This window comes from Gekko japonicus, unplaced genomic scaffold (assembly GCF_001447785.1).
Source record: "Gekko japonicus isolate JY-2015 unplaced genomic scaffold, Gekko_japonicus_V1.1 scaffold12, whole genome shotgun sequence".
NCBI lineage: Eukaryota > Metazoa > Chordata > Lepidosauria > Squamata > Gekkonidae > Gekko > Gekko japonicus.
This window is the reverse complement of record NW_015161947.1, coordinates 1286479-1311235: the sequence shown is the minus strand read 5'-3', so window position 1 is coordinate 1311235 and position 24757 is coordinate 1286479. Positions and strand designations below refer to the sequence as shown.

The 24757-nt window shown below is 43.9% G+C and overlaps 1 protein-coding gene across 1 annotated transcript in view; it reads left to right on the top strand.

Moving 5' to 3' along the window:
* The window catches only part of LOC107125911 (netrin-4-like), a 77498-nt gene that overhangs the window by 30994 nt on the left and 21747 nt on the right, over positions 1 to 24757 (top strand). Inside the window, exon 4 of the mRNA XM_015429371.1 lies at positions 21955 to 22081. Within this exon, the coding sequence (XP_015284857.1) occupies positions 21955 to 22081 (127 nt within the window). The remainder of the gene's footprint in view (positions 1 to 21954; positions 22082 to 24757) is intronic.

The window sequence follows — 24757 nt, the reverse complement described above, 5'->3', positions numbered from 1 at the left end:
TGTTTATAAACATTACAAAACCAGAAGAAAGGAGAACATGCTTTACTAAGCGAGTAGAACTGAAATAAAGAGACTATAAGAGCTTACCGAGATTTAGAAGAACTTCCAGAGACTGTAACAAACTTTTAAGAAAAAGCAAACAACTCTCAAATATGGCGCCACTGGTGAGGGACCCAAAAGACAAGCAAATAAAAGTTAAGCTTCCTCCCAGAAATGACAGCCCAGCGAGTTCTGTTCCTAGACAGGACTCAACTGCAGAGCTCCAGAGAAAGTTATCAGAGGCACTTCGCCCTCTGCTGGAGCAAGTTACTGCAATTAATAATAAGCTGGATGCACAACAAGCACAATTGACGGAGAACAAACAGAAAGCTGAGAAGACAGAGCAGGAACTGAAAGTTCATACCGACACAAAAAAGATGAATAAACAACTGCAGGCGTTGGAAAAAGAGAGACTAACTGGCGAGACTCATTTGTTACAGCTGCAAATGGAAAGGGCAAGCTATGTCTTGAGGTTTCAAGGCATCCTGGAAGAGAAAGGGGAGAATTTGAAGCAGATGCTATGCGATGTGCTGGCAGAGATTAAATGGGATCAACTACAAAGGAAAATTGATACGATCTTCAGATCGTATTCAGAGTTTATCAGGAAAAATAATCTGCCAGGAGAAGTGGTGGTAAGATTCTCCCAAAGACAAGCTAGAGACCAAATTCTTAAAGCGACCAATGGAGTTACCTTGAAAATCAAAGACAAAGAGATAAAAGTATTAAAAGACATTCCATTTGAAATAAGAAGGAAGAGAAGGAAATACAAAGACTTGGTTTTATTTTTGCAAAAACACAACATTTCCTACAGATGGGCAATACCCAAAGGCATAATTTTCAGATACGCGAATGGCAAAGAAAGGATTGACTCTGTAGAGAAGGCGCACGAGTTTTTGCACATGCACGGTCATCCAGCAGGAGTGGAAGACTTCGATGGATCCAAGGAGAGCAAAGAAGAAGGAGAGGCTGTGGACCCACTTTCTAAGCTGGTGGCAGCTGCCCCGAAATGAAGCTATCTTTTGAGAACAAAGAAGAAGAAGAAAATAGATTGTTGTTGTACTCTGGAATTTGCTGGGAAACTTTTCTTTCCCTCTGTTTTTGAATTTACTCTTGCAGTCATCTTTATGAAGTCAGCCATGGTGGTGTTTTAAGTACTTTTGAATTAGGGTTGCCAAGTCTATCTCCCGGCCGGCATCTTGTGCGTGTGTGCGCGCACACCCCACGCACGTCACCCGGAAGTGACGGGAGGATGCCACGCACGCTGGGGGCGGGGCCACAGCCATACAAGGGGAAACCATAGAGTTTTCCCTTGTATGGCCGTGGCCCTGCCCCCAGCATGCCCAGCGTGCCCGCGTCACTTCTGGGTGACGCGCACGTCGGGGTGGAGTCCCCCCCCGGGGCCCGATCTGGCGCCGCTGGGGAACGGGCCTCTGGGGCGGGGGTTTCCCTGCCCCCCGGGGGGACTTGGGATCCCTATTTTGAATTGAAATATTAAGCAGATGATCATACCCAATGAAACTTTACTTAGTATATTTGAGACTAAAGCTAACTTTGTAAATTGTATGAATGACCACCATCTCCTGGGTTTTTAGAGGGTTTTCCTTACTTTCTCCCATAGTGTGTAGTTCCCTACCTTATTTTTGTTGTAGTTTTATAGTTTGTAGATTATAGAAAATTATAGAAAATGCAAATAAAAAACAAAACAAAACATAGGCCATTGATTTAGTTGGATAAGCCACTATGTAAGAAATAACAGTTTTTAATCTTTGGCTGTCTTATGAAGTCACCAACCAAAATAATATGCCAGAAACATGCCGACAATCCTTTTTTTAAAAAAAATCTGTTTCTTTATTATTATTCTGGCGTTAAGATATCTAAAATAATTTCTGAACCTCATATTATGTTAACAAGCCTATGGTTTATCTGGTGATAATAGTTAGGAAAGGTGTCTTCTTCACCTGTATATCAATGTTTCTTTATAGCTGAAACCTTTGTGTTTAAAAATAGAGACCCACTTAAAATAACTTGTTAAAATTGAAATGTCTGGCCAAATTCAGTGCCTTCTGCAATTAGACTGGTGGCAATCTGGGAGAGGGCATTTTCAGGATGGCAACAATACTAAGGAATGCCCTCTCTAAGGAGATTCCTCTGTCCCCTTCTGTTGCCATCTTCCACCAGCGGGTGAAGACTTTTTAAATGCCATTTGGCATTCCCTCAGTGATCTCTCCTTCCTAATCAATGTGTTTTTATAGTGTATGTATTTTAACCCTCTCTTTTAATTGCTTTAAAGATATATGTTTGGGAGGGGGTTGGTTTTTTAAAATATAATTTTATAATGTATGCTTTAAATTGTTAGCTGCCTTGGTGGCCCTTGTAAGGGCAGAGAGGTGGGATACAGATTCTGTAACTAAATAATAATAATAATAATAATAATAATAATAATAATAATACCTGTGAATTAAAAATATTTAATGTATTTAGCATTTAATACCAGCATTGTACTGTGTTGTAGATCTAACACAATTGCTTTCTTTTTAAATGAAAGCAGGAGAGTTAAATCCTCTCCTGATTAACAGTTGCTCTCATTTCTAACCTTATTTCTGCCTCTAGAGAAATGCCAGATTTATAAGGAGCCTGGGAATTAGTCATTTTTCAGATAATCTGGGAACAAGTTGTGTAATTACATCTAAAACAAAATGACAGAATGAGGGCATATTTACAAAGGTCATGTGGATTTTGTGACTTACATTTGCCTATATGTACAAACTAAATCGGCAATTTCCATTTCCCACTGCAGACTCCCCTTGTGTCATTCCTTAGGGTCCCCTCTCCCCCAGGAGCAGCATTTTGTGTAGATCAATGGGCTGCAGTGGGAGGGGAGGCAAGAAAGTTATGTTCTGCTGATGGGAAATTTAGTCCTGATCCAACCCTGCTTTATACTAGGTCAGATCTTTGGCCTGTCTAACTCAGTACAGTCTGCTCTAAGTAATAGCAGGTCTCCAGAGGCACAGTTGGAGAAAGGTCTTTTCCAGCACTTGATACCCTGAGTCCCTTAACTGCAGATGTCAGGAACCAAAGTTGGGACTTTTTGCAGGTAAACCATGTGTTCCATGATGGAGCCATGGCTTGCCTCCTATGTTTTTTTGAAATGTGTGGCTCCACTTTTCACACTGGGAAGAGCATCTCTGGGAACTAAAACCTGGAGCTACAGCACCCAAATCATTCCCTGAGGATTTGCAAACCTGGCAATTAGAAGCTGGTTATCTGGGCCTTAGAAGATAAAAGTGAGACAAGCCAAGAATGTATGACAAGGGTTTGTACCAGAACCTTGGATAGAGAATAGGAAAGAAAGCCATACAATTCAATAAAGATAGCATTGCGGAAGTAATGATAAACAAAGCTTGTTTTTCGGGAATATTTAGAAAGGTGTGCTCCAAGTTCAGATTCCAAAGCAAAGTTCAGACTGTCTGACCAGAAGCAGCAACGTCACTTAAGCAGTTGAACTCAGCCAAGATTCTTAAGGTTCTTTGGCTCTTTAAAGAAATCTACAAGCCTAATCAGTTTGAAATGCTTTAATCTTGGCATTGCCTGGCATTAAAAAGTCAAGGACTCCTTTCACAACTAATTTCATGTCCCTCTAGATATTTGTAATGTTGGCTCCTTTTCTGCCAGGATGGGCATTTTTGACTTCCATTTTATTGCTGTGGCTTTAGAGTGCATTATTGTAAAATTTTAAAGTGTCTTAAGTAAATTCTTAGTGCCCTTCAGCTCTGGTATAAATCTATGTCCCAAGTTTCCTAGCAACAAAAGATGTTATTACACCCCACCCACCGCAAATATGGACCCACTTAAAAATGAGTCGTAAGAGGAAAGCAAACTGCTGCATGTAAGATGAATAATGTGTTAAATTAATACAGCTGGTAGAAGAATAAACACTCTGCCCATCAAAAAGAAAAACATATTATGGCCCACGCAGTTGGCATACTTTGTGTAAACCACTGCTGTATTTCTCTCTATACGTATTTTCCATTAATTGTAGTGAAACAGGATTTGTTATGCCACAAAATGACTTCATGCAGCACAAAATGACTTCATGCAGTACAAGATTAAATAGTTTGTTTAACTAAAATTCACAAATTGCTCACATCCTAGAAGACAATGGGAAGAATGCATCCTGGAATGTGCACTGATACATCAACAAAGGATTCTTTTTCAATAAGAAAGAACTTTAGTGATATCCCATGGATTTATTTATTTATTTGTAAACTGACATTGTCTGCAAAACTGCGGCCTCAAAGCAATTTACAGAAAAATATCATATAAACTATAAAAATCCACACATTTAAACAGTATAAAACACAAACCAGAAGCAATAATGTTCGCCAGCCCTGACTTTGTACACTACGATGCTGCATAATTCTTTGGATATCATGTGTTTTGCCCAACTGTGCCAGAGTACATGAACTCCATAACTGTAAACACCAGAGGTCATTTCGGGGGGAACGCAGGGGAACACAGTTCCCCCGGGTGAGGTACGGGGGGCGGGGCACATGACGAAGCCCCGCCCCCTGCTTCCGGCCGCCCCGCTTCCGGCCCTCATTCAAGCCAGGAGGAGGCAGGAGAAGAGGGAGGGTAAGTTGCTTCCTCCCTGCCTCTCCCCACCCCTGCCGGCCTGGGGCCAGGGAGGGCCTTCGCGGGGCTTCCTTGCACTCCCGCCGGCCTTGCAGGTCCACCGCCGGGCCCCTCATGGGGCTCGGCAGTGGAGCTGCAAGGCCGGCACCGGCGGCCGGGACCATTGAGGGCGGGGTGTGTGGCCTTATGACACATTTCCGGTGATGTCAGGAGGTGTGACCTTATGACACACTTCCGGTGATGTCAGGGGGTGTGGCATATGCTAATGAGTTATGCTAATGAGTTCCCCTAGCTCTTTTTCTACGAAATGACCCCTGGTAAACACCAATACACTTCCCATTTCCAAATCATTTTAAAGATAACAAAATGACTCCTGGAGAGTACAAAATTTGGCCAAAGGTCTGGTTTAAAGGATGGTAGAAATGTCAATGAGTAGGTTGAATATTTAACTTGATCTGCTGTACATCATAAATTTCTGGAATTTACCAATGCATATGAAAAATGTCATTATAAAATATTTGCTGTGCCTACATTTTTCTTCTTTCTTATTGTTTTCCCATGGCAATCTATCCCCTCCCTTCACTGGGAGGGTTGGGGTCAGGCAAATGGATGTGTGTGTGTAATCTTAATCTTTATCCAAATTAAATTCCCTGTTCACATAAATTTAAGTTCACTTATGTTATTCAAGCTGTTACTATTGTGATGACTGCACATGAGTCCTGCTGGATCCAACCAGTGGTGCATCTAGTCAAGCATCCTGTTTATGGCAGTGTCTAACCAGATGCCCCTGTAAGACCTTACAAGCAGGGTACGGAAACAAAGGTCCCCCTTGTTGTTTGCCACCTATCGTCTGGTGTCCAGAGGTACTCTGCCTCTGAACATGCAAGTTCCATATAGCAATCATAGCTAAATACCAGGTCCTGGGCCTTGAACGTGTCTAGTTCCCTTTTAAACCTGTATAAGATAGTGGCCATCGCTATATCTTGCAACAGTGAATTTCATATGTTAAATATACGTTATGTGAAAAAACTCTAGTGAATTTGGGTGACCTCCTCAGCTTCACTGGGTGACCTCTAGCTGTAGTATTGTGGGAGAGAAAGAATACAAATTATCTCCAACTATATTCTCAGCACCACAAAATAATCCCACATATCCTCTGTGGTTCACTTATTATAGGATCGGCAGTAGTCATGTTGCAGTGATACTTGCTTGGTTCTGTTCAGCATTAAAAAAAAAACCCATACATGTGGCTGTGTGCACTCAGAAGATTTACAGTACAATCCTAATCAGAATTATAGCCTTCTACTTCCATTGAAATCAGTGGTTTTAGAAGAGTATAACTCTGCTTAGGATTGCAGTGGTAGCTCGAGAGTGTACATATTGCCCTGTGCAGCAGTTCACAACACAGCCATGGCTTAGCGCAGGGATGGATTGGCCTTTTAACTTACAGGGAAATTTCCAGTGGGCTACTGCCCTAGAGAACAACTGCTGGCCAGGAGCAAGCAGAGCCAAGCCCTAGCAACTCTGCCAGTTATTCAGGAACCACTGGGCTCAGACCCCTCATCAGCGATGGCAGTAGGTGTCAGCTCACAAATTGCCCTTTCCTGCACCACTTCCAGTTGAGGGGGGAATATGATGGATGAGCTAATGGCCGTTGATGGCCCCAACTGACCTGAGTGGCCCTGATGTGCTTGCTTGTAACATAGCAGGGGCCACTGAACTTGGCTTGCTTGAGGGCCATTTTCACTTCCCTGTCTGCTCCTGGCTAAACCCTCTTCTGCTTGATCTGTGAATTCTTTTTCTCATCCAGAAACACTTTTTTAAAATTGCAAAAGTAGTGCACGCTGAGGTAAATTGGGTCATAAGTGTGGCCCTTGGCTTGGCCTCAGCAGATGCAGCCACAGCCCCTGGTGTACACAAACAAGGGAATTGAGATACAGTATCTAAGGAGCTCACCTCAGCATTGCTTCACTTTATTTATTTGAACAATTCATTTCCCTGACCCTCAGCCTGAAAGTTCTTGGGACAGCTCACAAAGTAATAAAATATGGATACAGATTAATTAAAACCCTACCCATATCCACATCAAATAAAAAAATCTACATGAATGGGACAGCTAGAAATAGTCAATTAAAATAAACTTGAAAACAATTCCCATAACCCGTATAAAAACTAGGGATGCCAGCCTCCAGGTGGGATCTGGGGATCCCCCAGAATTAAAGCTCATGTCCAGACTACAGAGATCAGTTCCGCTGGAGACAAGGGATGCTTTGGAGGGTGGACTCTATAACGATATACCTTACTGAGGTCCCTGTCCTCTCCAGGCTCCCTCCCCAAATCTCCAGGAGTTTCCCAACCTGGATCTGGCAACCCTACACATCCCATCCCCTCTGGTGGCTGGGGGGACCTGGCAGCCCTAGTGGGAACATATGCACCACACAGGTAAATTAAACGAGCAGAACAGGTAAGATACCACAGGGTGATTGAGAAGGCATGGTTTTTAATAACTGAGAGTGAGCAAGATTAAGTAGGTCTACTCGGAATTATCCTCAGTTTTGTACAATAGAGCTGACTCCCATAAAAGTGTTCTTAGGATTGCACTGTAAACTACTAAAGCAGCAACAAATAAACTAAAAGAATCAATCAGATTTCAATATGTATCAGATTCTCTTCCAGATCAGATCAGCTTCTCCCTCACTATCATCCTTCCTTAGGCCACCTGCTTCTTCTGTTCCATTTGTCCGCTTCCTTTCTCTTCTCCATACCTCAACCCCGTGTATGTTCCTCCTTTTTCTTCTTTTCTTTTTTTTAAAGACTCTCTTCAGTTGTAAGAGTGATTTTGACCAGAGGCTGTTCCTGGTAGCTAGAGACAGTTGGAGAGTGTGTGCCCTCCCCCTCGTATGGCATGTAAGTCTGAGGTGGGAGAGAGAAACTTGGATTACATGAGGCAAAAACTGTTTTTCTCATCCCCAGTCTTCTTGGTGACTTGGGATCACTTTCCGTTGCTTCGTCTAGAAATACTTTCCTGCCGTGCCCTCTGATAATTCACCATCCAACTGAGTTACTTTCCACATTATCTGATCTAAGCTGAGCCAGTCTTTGTGACCTCCAAATACCATCAGAGGTACTGTGTTTTGTATCTAGCTGTTCACAGAATGAGCTTTCTTGGGAGAAAAGTGAGGTTATTTATGCCAGTTAGCTAGCTAATACAAGAAATATTCAATGGACTTTCACAATAGCTTGGAGAACAACTAGTTTCTAGGGTTTCTAGGGTCTCGTTTCTAGGGTTGGGGGAGGGAGGATGGAAGAGCTTGTTCTCATAAATCTTTGCCCAAGCTATGTTACATACAAGCACCTGTAACTGTGTCTGGGCAGACTTTATGGGGGGGGGGGAAACTTGGTGGGGGGGGGGAGGAGAGATGCTTAACCCTCTCCCTGCCTGATATTTTTCTGCAGATCACCTGAACTGCTGTTTTCTTCCATGGGAATCCATATGCATGTTTATTCTTGTAAACATACATCTGGAATATATTGATAACAATAATCTGCTAGCCACATATTACACTGAAGGGGAGTTGCTCCTATAGTTGTGTTTCCTAATTAACAGGGGACTTGCGTTATATGAACAAGGATGGCGGGAGGCTCTGACCACTAAAATTAGGCCAGTCATCAGGGCACCTATGAAATTAGCACTGTGAAATGCTGATTTGGCTCATGAAGTGCCTATAGTCTAGCCATCAGAGAAGGATACACTCTAACCTGTAGTCTGTATCGTGTTGTGATTGTAATGGTCCTTTCTCTTGGCACTTCTAAGTTGCTGTTTTTAAAGCTACTTTCATAGTCTGCCCACAGGATACTATCCAGAAACTACCCTCAGGACAGTACCCCAAGAATAATGCCAACAGCAGGGTCAGGAAGGTTAAGACATCTAGAGAAAAACATAAGATCCACTGTGATTCTCTGGTTAGGGGGCAGATGCCAAGCAGAATGTCCAGGATAGAGATAGCAGCCAGTGGTGGGAGGCAAGATATACGTGGGTGGGGATGTAGGGTTTTTAGTTAATGAGAAGGCCAAAAACTAGTTCTGAACTGAGTTATGCACACAAACAGTGAAACAAATTTATTTTCCAGAGATGATATATGCTTGGGAAAGCTGTGGAATAAAGACTATCCACATAAGGGTTATTTTGAGCTGCTTAAGGATTACTCTGCTATAATCAGCAGAACTGAAAATGGAGGTTATGCATGGCGCTTAATATAATACTGTATTCTTTGTAAGAATCCAATAATGACTGTCTGCACAGGCAAGATTCTGCTATATGTTTGCTCTAAAGCAAATGTTCCATTTCTCCCCGTAATTTTTTTTGTTCCTTTGTTTTACAGACTAATGAATTACTTCCTGTCCTCTCCACAGCCTGCTGGCATTCGTATATCAATTGTGAGTCATCAATTAAGTACTGTATTTTTTATTTTGTAGGCGAAGCCATTGCTGAGTTTTTAAATTATCATGAGTTTATAATGGCAGTACAATAATAATTAAAAAGGAAATAAAAAGCAAGAGTGGCTTTGCCTGCAAATTAAAAAGGAGTACGTAATTTCTCCATTCTGCTTCAAAAGTAAAACAAGAACAGATAATTAACAATTAATTTATGAATGCCATGACTGGCCAAAGAAGAGAACATTAATTAAGCTGGAAGCTGAATGAAAGGAAGGAAATTCAAAGGAACAGTAGCCATGATAGACCTCAATATCATTTTGATTTTCCACACTGGGCAATCTGGTGTGGCAACTGTGTTCTATGTTAAAGAACAGAATCACAAATCAAATATGAGAACAGTAGGACGGCTAGGGTCGCCAACCTCCAGATGGGGCCTGGAGATCTCCTGCTATTACAACTGATCTCCAGGCAGAAGAGATCAGTTCCCCTGGAGAAAGCAACTGTTTTGGATGGTGGACTCTATGGTGCTGTACCTTGCTGAAGCCCCTCCTGTCTCCAAACCCCACCCTCCCCGGGCTCCACTCCCCAAATCCCCAGGTTTTCCCCACTCAGAGTTGCTGATCCTAACACTAGAATACACATAATTTCCAGAAATGTCATCTGGATTCTCCATTAACACCAAATGAGCAACTCTCATCTAACAAGCCTGCAAACCTTCTGTGGTAATTGCCCAGTACTGTATCTATATAATATATTGTTCTTATGTCAGCATTTGTGTCTTCGAAAGATAATATGGAAATTATGTCCAAGAACTTAACTACGTGTTACCTAACGTAGAGTGTAATGTACAAAAAACATGCTTATCTTCTAACACGATTTTGTAGGGTTAACTAACTTCCTTTCTTACTTGATAATAATTTTTAAGCAACCCACCTTACTAAAAGTAATGGATACAAAGGAATACTAGGGACATGTGCAAAGAGACTTATTTGGTTAACAGCTTGACTGCTGGGGTGGTTTTTTCCTTTGATAATCACTCAGTTGTGCCTATCTGCTACTTTCATGTCTTATGAAAAATCAGCACTAATCCTGCCAGCAGAGTTCTTTGATTGGAAACACTTGTAAAGGTATTTAAGGCTAGTAAAGTGGTTTAATTGCCATGATCTCAAAGGACCTTTTGCTATTTAACACTTAAAAAAAAAAAAGAACTGATCAACTTCATTTGAAACAATCAAATACTTTTTTTGAGATGAGAATTCTAGTGTTGATCTGGTTTCCCTTCATCCTCACCATTGGAGGACTATCCATATATCTAATTCTCAATAGTTTCCTCTAGGTGTGGATCTACTCCATGCCCTGCTGCATTGACAGTGAGAGACAGACTGGCTGATAGCGGGGGGGGGGGGGGGGGGGGGGGGGGGGAGCAAAAGCAGGACTGGATCTGGGATTGCCTAAATAGCAGGGGAGTTGGAGCCAGGCCTGGGACTAGGGTTGCCAGCCTCCAGATGGGGCCTGGAGATCTCCTGCTTTTACAACTGATCTCCAGCTGGCAGAGATCAGCTCCCCTGGAGAAAATGGCTGCTTTGAAGGGTGGACTCTATGGCATTGTACCATGCTGAGGGCCCTCCCCTCCCTAAACCCCACCCTCTCCTGGCTCCACCCCCAAAGTCTCCAGGTAATTCGAGGGGGGGGGTCTTCAGGTACCACCTGGAGGTTGGGAACACTAGGCATGGCAGCATCCTCTGGACTTGACACTAAGAAAAAGAAGACGAAGAAGAGATTGGATTTATACCTCACCCTTCACTACCCAAAGGAGTCTCAGAGCGGCTTACAAACTCCTTTCCCTTCCCCTTCCCACAACAAACACCCTGTGAGGTAGGTGGGGCTGAGAGAGCTCTTGACAGAAACTGCTCTTTTTCAAGAACAGCTCTTATCAGAACTATGGCTTGCCCAAGGTCATCCAGCAGGTGCAAGTGGAGGAGTGGGGGATCAAACCCGGTTCTCCCAGATTAGAGTCCACGCACTTAACCACTACACCAAACTGGCTCTGTTGCTACCTGGCAGCATCTTCTGGGTGACTTGATACTACCTGACTTGCATGACTCAACTGGACCTGGCTGCTTGCTACTGTTCAACTATGAAAGCCAGTGTGGTGCACCAGTTAGAGCTTCAGTGTAGGGTCTGGGAGATCCAGGTGAAAATCCTCATCTTGTTGTAGAAGCTCACTGGGTGATGATGGACCAGTCACATACTTTCAGCCTAACCTACCTCACAGGGTTGTTGTGCAGATAAAAAGGAAGAAAGAATAATATAAGTTCCTTTGGTCCCCACTGTGGAGAACGACCATAGTTTTCCTGGACAGAGGCTGTGGGAGAGGGGGGAGGAGACTAGTGGTGTGGTTCAGTATAAACTGAACTGAATAAATACCTGGAAATTGGGCTTTTTATTCAGCCAAATGCAGATTACACAATCTGATTTGGCTACTGATATAGCTGGCTTGAATATAAGCCAATATTATTTGGCTTTTATTCAGGCAAGCTATATTGCTGAGTCATGCTGAAGAAGGCATTCCCTTCACTCATGGAAGGCATTCCCTTTACTTGCCACGGTGGCAGCACACCTCTGCAAGTGAAGGGAGAAGGCATTTTTAAATGCTGAATAAATTTGGGTTTCCCAATTATTTACCTGAATCCCAATATCATACCTATATTGGGATTCAGGAATATCTGGAAATACCAATATTTTTTGGGGTCCAATGGACCCAAATCTGAAAAAGCTGATATTTTTCATGCACACCCCTAGAGGAGACAGAAAGCTGAAGACAGAGGGGCAGATAAATATAGGTTGTCTGTTGGGTGGCAAAGAGAGAGAGTTGTCAAGTCCAGGTTGGGAAATTCCTGGAGATTTGATGAGTGGAGCCTGGGGATGCTGAATTTTGAGGAGGGGAGGGACCTCAGACAGGTATAATGCTATAGACTCCATCGTGCAAAGCAGCCATTTCCTCCATGGGACCTACTGTTGCCAACCCCCAGGTGAGGGCTGGAGATCACCCCAAATTACAACTTCTCTTCAGATGTTCTCCAGATAGCAGTTCCCCTGAGGAAAATAGCTGTTTTGGAAGGTGGAGTCTATGGCATTATACTCTGCTGAGGTTGTTTCTCTCCACAAACCTCACCGTCCTAAGGCCACCCCCAAATCTCCAGAAATTTCTCAACCTGGAACTGACAACCCTAAGGGGAATTGATCTCTGTAGTTGGTAGATCTGTTGTGATTCCTGGAGAGCTGCTGCTCTCACTGCTGCTGTGTGAGGAGAGGAAGCAGGTGGGAAGCTGGGAGAGTGATGGGGGCAAGTAAAGGAGAGTGATAGAGTAGGAGCAGAAAGAGAGAGGAAGTGACAGGCATGGAGGAAAGAAAAGGGGTGGCAGGATGGAGAAAGAGAGAGAGAAGTAGGGGGAGAGGGAGGAAGGAAAGGTGTGTGGGGGGAAATAGCATAGCTGCTCCTGCAAGTTTCTTGTGGGTTCCCACTTGTGTTTACTAGTCTTCAAGGCTGGCTCAGCTAACTAGTATGTTCTATCAACGTCAGTGTGAATGGCATCTTTTCTCTACAAGTGAGTATTAAGGATAAGTAAGGATATAAACAATGCACCTGTTGAACAATGTTTTTAATAAGTAATATATGTGATAAAATTACTGAGGGGAGGGAGTTGGGGGTTTAGTTCATATTCTGCTTTTAGAAGAGCAAGATGGGAACTCAGCTGGGCAATCATATCCTCTCAGGACATGAAAGCTGAAGGAGTGGCTGAGGTCCTTTCGTGCTCAGGCAAGAGGGAGGCTAAGCACGAACCATCCTTCCTCAAAAATGAAAGCTAAAGAGAAGGGGAGTCTAGATCAGGGATTTACGCATGCACGCAATTTTTGCCCCCAGAACCAGCACTATTGTCATGTTGATGAGTTTGTAGAGAAAGGACCTCTGTCCTATTGCTTCCCTTTCCAACAGAAAAAGATAGCATCTGAGGAATGAAGAAGAGGGCTTTCTCATTTGCAGCCTGATTTCCATGGCACGAATAATGTTTCCTTGCTTTCTGAGTCCCTTCTCAGCAACAGCTTGCAGTTCAGCCTGTCTGTAGATCCTATGTGTTGTTAGCTCTAACTACAGAGCAGTTAGAACGTTCATGAACATTCCGTTAGTGTTAATTTAAAAAATGCGAAGACATCAAACCTTGTGTTACGGAGGTTTATTTTTGCCAAACTTTTTAAAATGTATCCAGCAGTTTCATAACACTCTAATAAAAATGATAAGGTTTTCTTCACCTAAGAATCTGTTGCCTCCTAAAATTTAGGTCATTGAAGCAAATTATTTTTCGAGTTGCATTGATTTTTAAATCAGGAAAGATATTTAATGATATTAACTTATTTAATGATATTAATTTACTAATTACATTCCCTTCTTCAGAGGTACTTAGAACAGCTTAATTGTAGTTTTCAAGTCATCTACCATCAAGCAGGCAGCTTAGCTTCAGCAGTAGAATTGTATCACAAACCTTACACAGACCGTATAAGATGATTTCTCCAGTTCACGGAATCAGTCTTTAATAAAAGAATTTAATATCATACAATGCACAGAGACAGAAGTTTCTGTGATAGGGTGGCCCATAGCGTGTAGGACTATCAAGCAGTTGAGTATGAAGATTGATATCAGTAGTACCCAGGGGTCATTTCGTAGAAAAAGAGATGCAGGAGCTCATTAGCATAGCTCGTTAGCATAACCTATTTGCATATGCCACACCCCGTGACATCACCGGAAGTGTGTCAGAAGGCAACACCCACCACTCAGGCTCCACTGGACTGTTTTGGATTGCTAGCTATTGGGGGGGGGGAACGTGCAGATCTGTCCTCGCAGAGGAGGGAGAGCTTGTACCTGAATAAAACTTGGTCTTAAAGGTGCCACTGGACTGTTTTGGACCCGGGGACTGGGGGGAGCTCCACAATTTATCTGGCTGCTTGTTGCTCTGACTGAGGGCTACTGGGAGCAGGGGGTAGGGCTTGTTGCATGTGCCCGCCCCCTGGGCTCTTTACTGCCAGAGATCCGCTCCTGTGCGCTTCTGCAGGAAATGACCCCTGGTAGTACCATCTGCTGCACTAGGCATGTTTGCTCTACTCTCCATATGGGAATCGCACTGCTGTTTGCAATCCCAACATACTTGTTTAACTTTACAGTTCCAAAATACAGGTGAAAAAGGATGGAGAGAAACAGAGAGATACACACACATCACTGTCACTGGGCAACACTAAGGCTTTATTTACATGCCTCCATCTCTAGATGAGTGAACAAATATCCCTGTAGTAACTCTGTTAAAATTATTATTTATATAAAAATCCAGCTTAAAAATTCCTTAAAGAAAGACAGTGACCTTGGTGACTCAAGTCAGCAAGAGGTATTTGACTGGAGCACCCTGAATTCCTGGTTCATGTACCCAAATAGTAATTGTTCATATGCAAATAATAATATTAACATATCATCTCTAGTCGTGTTTAGATTTAAAAACTAGGTGCAAACAGCTTATCAAGTGGGGAGCAGCAGTATGCTTGCTTGTTTCACCCCCAACCTCCAGTTGTTGATAGGCTCGTCTCCTGTATGTGCGCATAGGCTTTCTTCAGACAATCTACACCTTGTATTTTTGCACATGCAGAGACTCTGTGCATGAAGTGCCATCAATGCATGGAGATTAGGGTTATGTTGTCTGCCACCATAATCCCAGTTTCCCTTCCACCCAGTGATTGTACTTACATTTTAATCATCCCCTCCAGGTCTCTGATACGCGATCATGCACTCAGGTGTAACCGTCCCCTTCATTCATTTGAATAATGCAATAGTAGTTCAAATACTGCTTTCGTCCCCTTTATATTAATTACACTTTCATAGATCGGAAAGTTGTGTCCAAGTCTGGGGCAGATGAAGATTTTTATTATTTTTAAAGATTGTCCCTTCCTCAAGGCCTACAAATTACTTGCTGCTGCTGACATGCAAATCTCTGTGTCCAAAACTGCTTCGGCAATGTCACAAAGCAAACATGCATCCCATAGACATTTTTCCCCCTGTGAATCAACAACAGTTGCCTAGTTCTGGGAAGGTTCCAGTATGCAGCCTTCATTCAGAATGGGAAGAACCCACCCACCCCCAATATACAAATGGCAGCCAAGAAGCAGCAGCACTCATACCAACAACAGAAGCACTCATCAACAAGATAAAAGAGGCCAAGTCGAGTACACATAAGAAGAAGGAAGGAAGAGGTGAAGCAAAATGGGAACATGAAAAGTCAGAACAGCCTGCGTCACAAACTTCCCAGCCAATGTGATTTCCCCCCCAATTTCAGTCTGTAGTTTTTGTTCCTTTCGCATCCTGATCACAGCTGTGGAGAAGAGAAATACTTGATTGGGCTCCAGAAATCAAAGCATTGTGACAAGAGCCGCACACAGGGAGCATATTAATCCTATTCTTGCTCAATTGCATTTGCTGCCAGTTGGCTTCTGGACCCCACTGAAGATGCTAGCTATCATTGCTCGTAAAATGTCCATCATGATGATGCTCTCTGTGTGGTTGTAAGCAGAGAAGACCTTATATTGTAGGGACACTATGGGAGATAAAATGTGCATGTTTCACCATAGACCTCGGTGGGAACCATTTAGAACGGTGTGTGATCCTATCTACTTTGGGCTGTCCCGTTATCAGTAAAGCCTCCTCCTGGGTTTTGTCTTTATCACGCTACAGTATGGTGTTGGGTAAGTGGAATGGATTGCTGGGACTGGCTTTTATATAAAGAAATACATAAAGCCCTAGTTTGTCTGAGCTCAGCATATCTTCAGGAGTGCCTTTCCCCCTGAAATCAGCCGGGAGAGCCCTCTGAGACCTGTGAGTTCTCAGAGTGCAGCTTTCTCAAGTGATGGTACTATAGCTGTGGCATAACTTCCACAGGAGACTGTATGACAACTTCTGTAACTCCAGCATCTTATTAAAACATCTTAGTCAGCTAGGTCTTTTACAGTGTTGTTTTGTTTTTCATTAGTGTTCTTTGGGGCTATTTTAGCTGTAATCACTGGAATCCGGTGATTCCTAGGGCTACCCTATGTCACATCCAGGTTTTCTCCAGAAGTGATGTAGCAGCATACACAACCCAATGCCCCCCACCCCTGAAGATTGTGCTAGTGGCCAGGTACAGTCCTGGTTGCATGTATACAGATTAGTCCGATCGGCTAAAAGGACAACGTTACATTAGGATTCACAGAAATATAAGCTTCAAATTTCTGTTTAAAAAATAGGGGAGGAGAATTCTTGCCAATTTCCCCCTCCTGCTGCAGGCTGTCACTTTGCCCACTGACCCACAGGAGCATGATTTCAGTGGGCACAAAGGCTGTGATGGGAGGGGGTGTGTGAAGCAGTTGTCTGCCTCAAGCACAATTCTGCTTGCACTGCTTAGGATTCAAGCCCTTGTAAATACATAGCTGCACATTCTAGCAAGGCATCCTCTGTATCTGATGAAGTATTTTTATAGTAAGTAGTTCATGCAGAAGTTCTAATAGCCATCATAAATATTTAAAAGCTGTAAATCCCATGTGTATGTTTGCAGTCCTTCCCAATTTTGTATCATCTACAAGACTGCTGAATTTTATTCCCTATTTCTACAACTTATTTCTTAATAAATGTAGTGCATTAGGTCTGTTTCAACGTACTTGTTAAAGGAGGAACACAGTAATGGTTCTTGTGTCTGCTGATCAAACTCCTGCATTCAACCTCAAATGTTTTACTTCTGAATTCACCAGAATGTACCTAAAATCCCACAGGGTTTTGTATTCAGAGCTTTATCCTTGGCATGTGTTAGTGTTTTTTTCCTTTCTATTCCTGTTTTATCATATCCATTTTTCCCCCAGTCTCTGTTGTTGATAATTTCTTTAGAGAGGTTTTTGCACACTGAAATGCAAAAGCCACAGCCAGTCAGTTGTTCTCCTCCTGTTTCTCCCTCTTGATCCCTTTAAGTTCTAATCACATTTAGGATTCTGAACACAGACAACTTGCTTATATGATCCTCTAGAGACAGCCTGTATGATGTGTTCTGTACCCTGTATCCCCCCTGAGGCTGACCAGAGCTGAGGGCAGAGAGGGAGTGAAAGAAATGCATACCCTGAAGTCTGTGTTCAGTCTTCCGTGAGGAGGCAGCCAACCGCTCTGGGCACAGCAAATCTGCCAGCTGGCTGCAGAGGAGCAATGGCAGCAACTACAGCCTGTCCCCATATCTGATCTGACAGGATTAGGAATGAGGGGATGGGGAGAGAGGGACAAATTGCTGCAGTGAGCTGGTGACGGCTGAGGACAGGAGAGAGGAGTGTGAAGGGGAAAAAACTCCCCCCTTTTCAGTTCACTTCTCACCAGCTCATCTCACCTGCAGTGATGTGTACAGGGACTACTGGTGAACCTGAAACACAAAAGTTTTAACTTTTCAGGAAACATTGTGGAGAAATATCACTGGCATTAGTAAGAAGTCTGAAGAGATATAGATTAGATCCATGCCCCAGTCAGAAATGGAATCTCAGGCTTCACTTTCATATATAATATGTAGAGAGACACAAAGGCGGCCATATAGCCATAAGAACATAAGAGAAGCCAATGTTGGATCAGGCCAATGGCCCATCCAGTCCAACACTCTGTCACACAGTGGCCAGAAATACCAGTGCCATCAGGAGGTTCACCAGTGGGGCCAGGACATTAGAAGCCCTCCCACTGTTGACCCCCCCCCCAAGCACCAAGAATACAGAGCAACACCTGCCCCGGAGTCCCTATCTATACCTTATGGCTAATAGCCACTGATGGATCTCTGCTCCATATGTTTATCTAATTCCCTCTTGAAGCCGTCCATGCTTGTAGCTGCCACCACCTCCTGTGGCAGTGAATTCCATGTGTTAATCACTTTTTGGGTGAAGAGGTACTTCCTTTTATCTGTTCTAACCCAACTGCTCAGCAATTTCATTGAATGCCCACAAGTTCTTGTATTGTGAGAAAGGGAGAAAAGTACTTCTTTCTCTACTTGCTCTATCCCATGCATGATCTTATAAACCTCAATCATGTCACCCCTCAGTTATTGTTTTTCCAAGCCCCAAGCGCTTTAACCTTTCTTCATAGGGAAAGTGTCCCAACCCTTTTATCATTCTAGTTGCCCTTTTCTGCACTTTTCCCAATGCTGTAATATCCTTTTTGAGGTGTGGTGACCAGAACTGTACACAGTTTTCCAAATGAGGTCGCACCATAGATTTATACAGGGGCATTATGAAACTGGCTGATTTGTTTTCAATTCCCTTTCTAATAATCCTCAGCATAGCATTGGCATTTTTTATTGCAGTCACACACTGTCTTGACATTTTCAGTAAGTTATTTACTACGACTCCAGTATCTCACTCTTGGTCGGTCTCTGCCAGTTCGGACCCCATCAACGTGTATTTATAGTTAGGATTTTTTGCTCCAATATGCAACACTCGCCTACATGCCCACTCACCCATCCACAACAGATCCCTTTGGAGTCCCTCACAATCCTCCCTGGTTTTCACCACCGTTGTATACTAAGGATGAGTCAACCCTAAACTAGTTCTGGGGTCGGGTTGAACTTGCGGCCACAAAACAATAGTTGGTTGGGATCCTAGAATGGACCAATAGTGAAACAATGTAATGTAAATAGCCTATCGTTGGGAGTGGGAGCGTTTGGGGTGTGGTGTTTTGCATGCTTAAAAACCAGACTTCTGCCTGGGATTTTGTCTTCCTTCTCCTTGCTGAAATCACTAATAAAGTAGAGCTGATCACTGTACTTGGGGTCTGTTCATCCATGGAGCCCACTATTTAACAACCAACCTGAACAATTTTGTGTCATCCACAAATTTAGCCACTTCACTGCTTACTCCCAACTCCAAATCATTAATTAACACATTAAAAAGCATCGGACCCAGAACTAGGCTTTCCAAGTCCCCCCGGGGGGCGGGGAAACCCCCGCCCCAGAGGCCCGTTCCCTGCCACCGGCGGATCGGGCCCCGGGGGGGACCCCACGCCGCCGGGCATGCTGGGGGTGGGGCCATGGTCATCCGAGGGAAAACTATGTTTTTCCCTCAGATGGTTGTGGTCCCGCCCCCAGCGTGCCCGGTGTTGTCACGTCACTTCTGGGTGACGTGCGTGCGGCGCGCTCACTCCAGCCGCCAGCGGGGAGTCCCCCGCTCTGGCGAAATTTTGACTGGGCAAACCTACCTAGTACTAGGCTTGCCAAGTCCCCCTGGGGGGTGGGGAAACCCCCGCCCAAGAGGCCCATTCCCCACCGCCGGTGGATCGGGCCCTGGGGGGAACCCCACCCCGACGTGCACGTCACCTGGAAGTGACGCGACCACGCCGGGCACGCTGGGGGCGGGGCCACGGTCATCCGAGGGAAAACTCTATGGTTTTCCCTCAGATGGTCATGGCCCCACACCCAGCATGCCCGGCGGCATCACGTCACCTCCGGGTGATGTGCGTGTGGCGCGCGCTTCGCGTGCACGCGCGCACTTCAGCCGCCAGCTGGGAGTCCCCCGCTGCAGCTCAAAAAGCACTTGGCAACCCTACCCAGTACTAATCACTGCGGTACCCCACTGCTTACCACCCTCCACTGAGCCATAACACTTGGTATGCACAAGACAGGAGGAAAGGCTCTTTTAGGGTTGACTCCTCGTGTTGGTGTTGACAACTCTGGCTTGGGAAATGCCTGGAGATTTGGAGGCAATGCCTGGGAAAGTGCAGAATTTTAAGAGGGGGAGCTCAGCAAGGATGTAATACCACTGAGTCAACCCTCTGAGGTGCCCATTTCCTCCAGGGGAATTGATCTCTGTAGTGTGGAGATAAATTGTAATTCTGTGAGAACCCAGGCCCCAGCTGGAAGTCAGCAAACTACTTGATGCTGCTTGTTCTGCTAACGTTCAAGTATATCTGATCACTCTGGGCAGCAGAGCCAGAACTAATGAATGCACTTCTTAAAGCATTTGGTGAGAAAGATTCAATTCGGAATCTCACAGATCTTGCAGCTACTCACTAGTTTAATCTCACTGCTAGCAGGAATAATATATCCAAATTATTTTAAAAGGCATCATTTTCAGGCCCCAAATCATTGCAACTTCCTCCAGTTCAACCAGGATCAGGCATATCTCTGGCCGTGTGACTGGGCCAAAATGCTGCACAAGTAACACAAGAGGAACTGCGAATACCAAACTGCAGGGGGTGGGTAGGAGGGTGGCAGTTTTATTGTGTGCAATGGCATCCTGATTATATTTGTACATGTATTTAATTTGGGGGGGGGGGATTGGTGAAAAGTTCTTTTATCATAGTATCCAGCTCAGCCCTGCTGCAAGATGAGCCATTGTTACTTTTGCAAGCACGGAATTTGAGAGGCAGCAATTTGTCCAGGTCAAATATAAAGGTACTTTATATTTCTGTCTCTGAGATCTCATGAGTTCTTTGAATAATGATTCATAGCATAGAGATGGGTAAACTAGTCACACACATCACCAACCAATGTCTGAAGGTCCAGCTGAAGAGCTAGTATAATAAGTATCACATTCTTGCAGAAGAACTGTATACAGCACCCTTGAGCCTACTTCTCAGTCCCGAAGTGGTAAAGCTGTAGGCATCCTGGGCTATGCCACTTCAAGCTGCAAATGTAAGTTTCCATGTCTGAGAGCTCCTTCATACAGAAACATTTCTTGCAAATAGAAAACTTTATGTTAGGGGGAAAGAAGGTTGGCAGGAATACTTTCTCCTGTCATCTAGTTTGTTGTGTTCATTTATTTCTGTGGAGGTGCTCTCAATCATTCAGTGTCTCCCTGCTATCTGAAATGGTACACCCAGTGATCCTAAGGCTATACCCACTGGCAGCCCTAGTTGCCTGTCACTGCTGGCTGGGGCCAGGGGGGGGGGGGCGGCATCAGCATCGGTGCCGCCGCATCATTTGCCTTGAAAACCCGGAAGTAATTTACGGTAGCTCTAGGAATTGCCAGAAATTCACTGAGAAAGAAGGCTTGCCAGGCATTACTTGACAACTCTGTGCTAACCCCTAAGTGGAGCTGGACCGTTTACTTGTCTCAGTATTAAAATTTATTACATCTTATATCAAGATGCCAAAGTGGCTACGGAATTCACAGGTAGCATAGCAGCTAGCATACAGTGCGGTGGTGACAGTGTCAGAATAGGCTTGGGGAGACCTTTGCTTGGAATTAATGTCACCAAGTGACATCACTTGAGCCTAATCTACCTCAGAGAGTTGTTGTGAGGGGGAAATGGAGGAGAGAACAGTGAGTACTGTTTTAAGCTCCTTGGAGAAGGAGTGTAAATGTAATGAATAAATTGGTGTTCCTTTGCACCGCCACACTACATTTATAAGTGTCTTCAGAAAACTCTTGATAATGCTGTGTACACATATATACACTCACCATGAGGGTAGGGAGTTCGTCAGCCTGAACAGCATAACGAAGCCCTCAGAAGCCACCTGTTAACTTTTATTCTTGGCACACACAATACATTTTGCTACACGTGTTCCAAGAATTGTTGGTCTCTTCAAATACAGCTACGATTTCAGGAGACCACACATTAGTAACAGTACAAGGTAGTCATGTTGGATTTGATGGCACTTAAACTGCTATCATTTTGTGGTGAACTGTGGCCTGTGACTTTTAAAATGCCATTGAAGAGTCGAAGGAATATGCTTAGAGAAGGCAGCCACAAGACTCCATTCGGAGCTCTCCCATCCTTCTGGTGCTTCTACTTGCTTGAATGTGTTTTCTTTGTCTTGGCAGGTCCATGGGAGGTGTGTGTGCAGGCACAACACTGCAGGAAACCATTGTGAGAGGTGTGCGCCATTGTACAATGACCAGCCATGGGAGTCAGGAGATGGAAAAACGGGGGCATCGAATGAATGCAGAAGTATGTGGGTCTGGTGAAGAGGGGGGTAGTGATGGTGGGTTGTAGAGTAATCCATCATTCCCCATGTAGGCAAAGCCCCCTTGCAGCAATTCAATTTGTGATGGATTTACGATGCTGTAGCGGCAGATGGGGAGCGGATTGCTAAGTGACTGCATGGAAAACCTTCAGTCACGATATGTACGTATGTCTACGTAATACTTCAAATGTAACTGCCTTACTTGACTCATTGCAAGACTTCACAAAGAGCAGGGCAGGCCTTCAAAGAGATTTCCCCCTTTATTCCTGCCATTGTTCCCAAACGCTTTAGTATGCTGTGGAAGTGGGGGTGGGATGGGGGGCAATTCATGCAATGGGATTTTAAAAGCTTACCAATTCATCGGCAGATGCTAGGGCTGCCAACACTGGGTTCAGAAATAACTGGAGATTTGAGGGTGCAGCTGGGAGAGTGAGGTCTAGGGAGGAGAGGGACCTTGTTAGGGTATAGTTCCATGAAGTCCATCTTCCAAATCAGTCACTTGCTCCAGGAGAAGCGAAACAAATATTTTAAATAAATAAGTAAGTATACATACTTGTATACCAAATTGTGTACTTGTGTACCAAATTGTGTAAGCCGCCCTGAGCCTGCTTTTGTGGGGAGGGCGGGGTATACATTAAATAAATAAATAAATAAATGATATACTCTGGAGGTCAGCTGTAATTCTGGGAGATCTCCGGCTCCCACGTGGAGGTTGGCAACCCTAGCAGATGCCAGTCTGGATTGTGTTCTCTAATTTTGTTTAAACTGCCACTTTGTTTCAGGATTCATTTTATGTATTAATCGCTCTTCTTAAGACTCAAATTGTTTTCTTCGTATTGGACATTTTTTTTTATTCAGACTATGTATGATTGTGGAAGTTAAACGGGTATAATGTTTGGTAAAAAGAAACAGGACCAAAGCAAAAACTTCAGCCTCAGGAAGACTGTCCTAATCAGAACTGTGTGGCTTCTCTGTAGAGCTCTGTGATGTGCATAATCCAAATTCTAACCCCGGGGATCCTTTTGTTTTAGAACTATGGAGCAATTAGTGACCTGGATGGAGATGTGTCTGTTGCTGCCCACTTTTATTTTTATTTAGAAAAGCATAGAATCGCTATTCCAAAGAGATTCCAGTTTAAACTAGTTGGTTAAAAAAAAAAGGATCAAACAACCCAGGCCCCTTCAGGCCAAATGCAGCCCCAAAGACATTATTAACATCCCACTTCTCTTATTAGAAGAAAGAAGGAAAGAAAGAAAGAAAGAAAGAAGGAAAGAAGGAAAGAAGGAAAGAAAGAAAGAAGGAAGGAAGGAAGGAAGGAAGGAATGAAAGAAGGAAGGAAGAAAGGAAGGAATGAAGGAAGGAAGGAAGGAAGGAAAGAAAGAAAGAAAGAAAGAAAGAAAGAAAGAAAGAAAGAAAGAAAGAAAGAAAGAAAGAAAGAAAGAGTAATATGTAAAAAAGCTAGCAGACTTCTCTTATTAAACTGGAGTCAAATTTTCTTAATTATCTGCACAAAAGAGGCAAGTGAAACTCCTAACTGCAATGGAGTTTTTTGGATTTCTTTTTTCGAATGTCATGATTTCTTGGGGTGGCAGATTCGAAGTCTCTCACTTTTGAATAATTACAAAATGGAAAAGCAGGCTCACTTCCGGTAGCTCCTCAGTGCAAATTCTGGCAGTCTTTTGTGCAGATAAGCATGAAGTGGAGGGCAGCAGTTATATTACCATCAAGATCCCCCCCCCCCCATTGTTGAATTGTTGGTTTGGATGTTTGCAATGAATAAGCAGTTCTTGTTAACTCACCCTTTCAGTGCTTCCTTTAAATTACTAAGAAATGAGAAAGGAGCAAGAGTCCAGTGGCACCTGAAAGACTAACAAAATATGTGGCAGGGTATGAGCTTTTGTGAGTCACTGCTCACTTCTTCATACCATGACTAAGTAAGCAGTGACTCACAAAAGCTCCTACCCTGCCACATATTTTTTTAGTCTTTCAGGTGCCACTGGACTCTTGCTTTTTTCTGCTGCTACAGACGGACTAACATGGCTACCCATCTTGTTCTAAGAAATGGAAGAATTTATTTATTTAAGTATTTTCTTCCCAGAGGGATCTAAGGCAGCTCTAAAGGTAAAGGTAAAGGTTTCCCTTGCTTGAAAGCCAGTTGAATCTGACTCTAGGGTTGCGGTGCTAATCTCCGTTTCCAGGTTGAAGAGCCAGCACTGTCCAAAGACATTTCCATGGTCATGTGGCCAGCATGACTAAATGCCAAGGCGCATGGAACGCTGTTACCTTCCCACCAAAGCGGTACCTATTTATCTACTTGCAATTTCTTGCTTTTGAACTGCGAGGTTGGCAGGAGCTGGAACCAGAGACGGGAGCTCACTCCGTCATGCGGCACTCAGGTCTCGAACTGCTGAACTACCAACCTTCCAGCCTGCAGTTCAGCGTCTTAACCACTTGAGCCACCGCAGCTTACAACAGGAAAAAAAGAGATCCTACTTAAAACCAGTACACAGCAAACACACATGCAAAAATGAACAGGTGCATCTCCTCAAGCTGGTCCTGGACTTGTTGGCCGGCTTGTCTGGAGACACAGGCTGCTAGCCGTGGGTAGGAGTCAGAGGGCCAAGAGCCGAGAACAGGAAGGGGAAAAGCAGTCCTCAGCA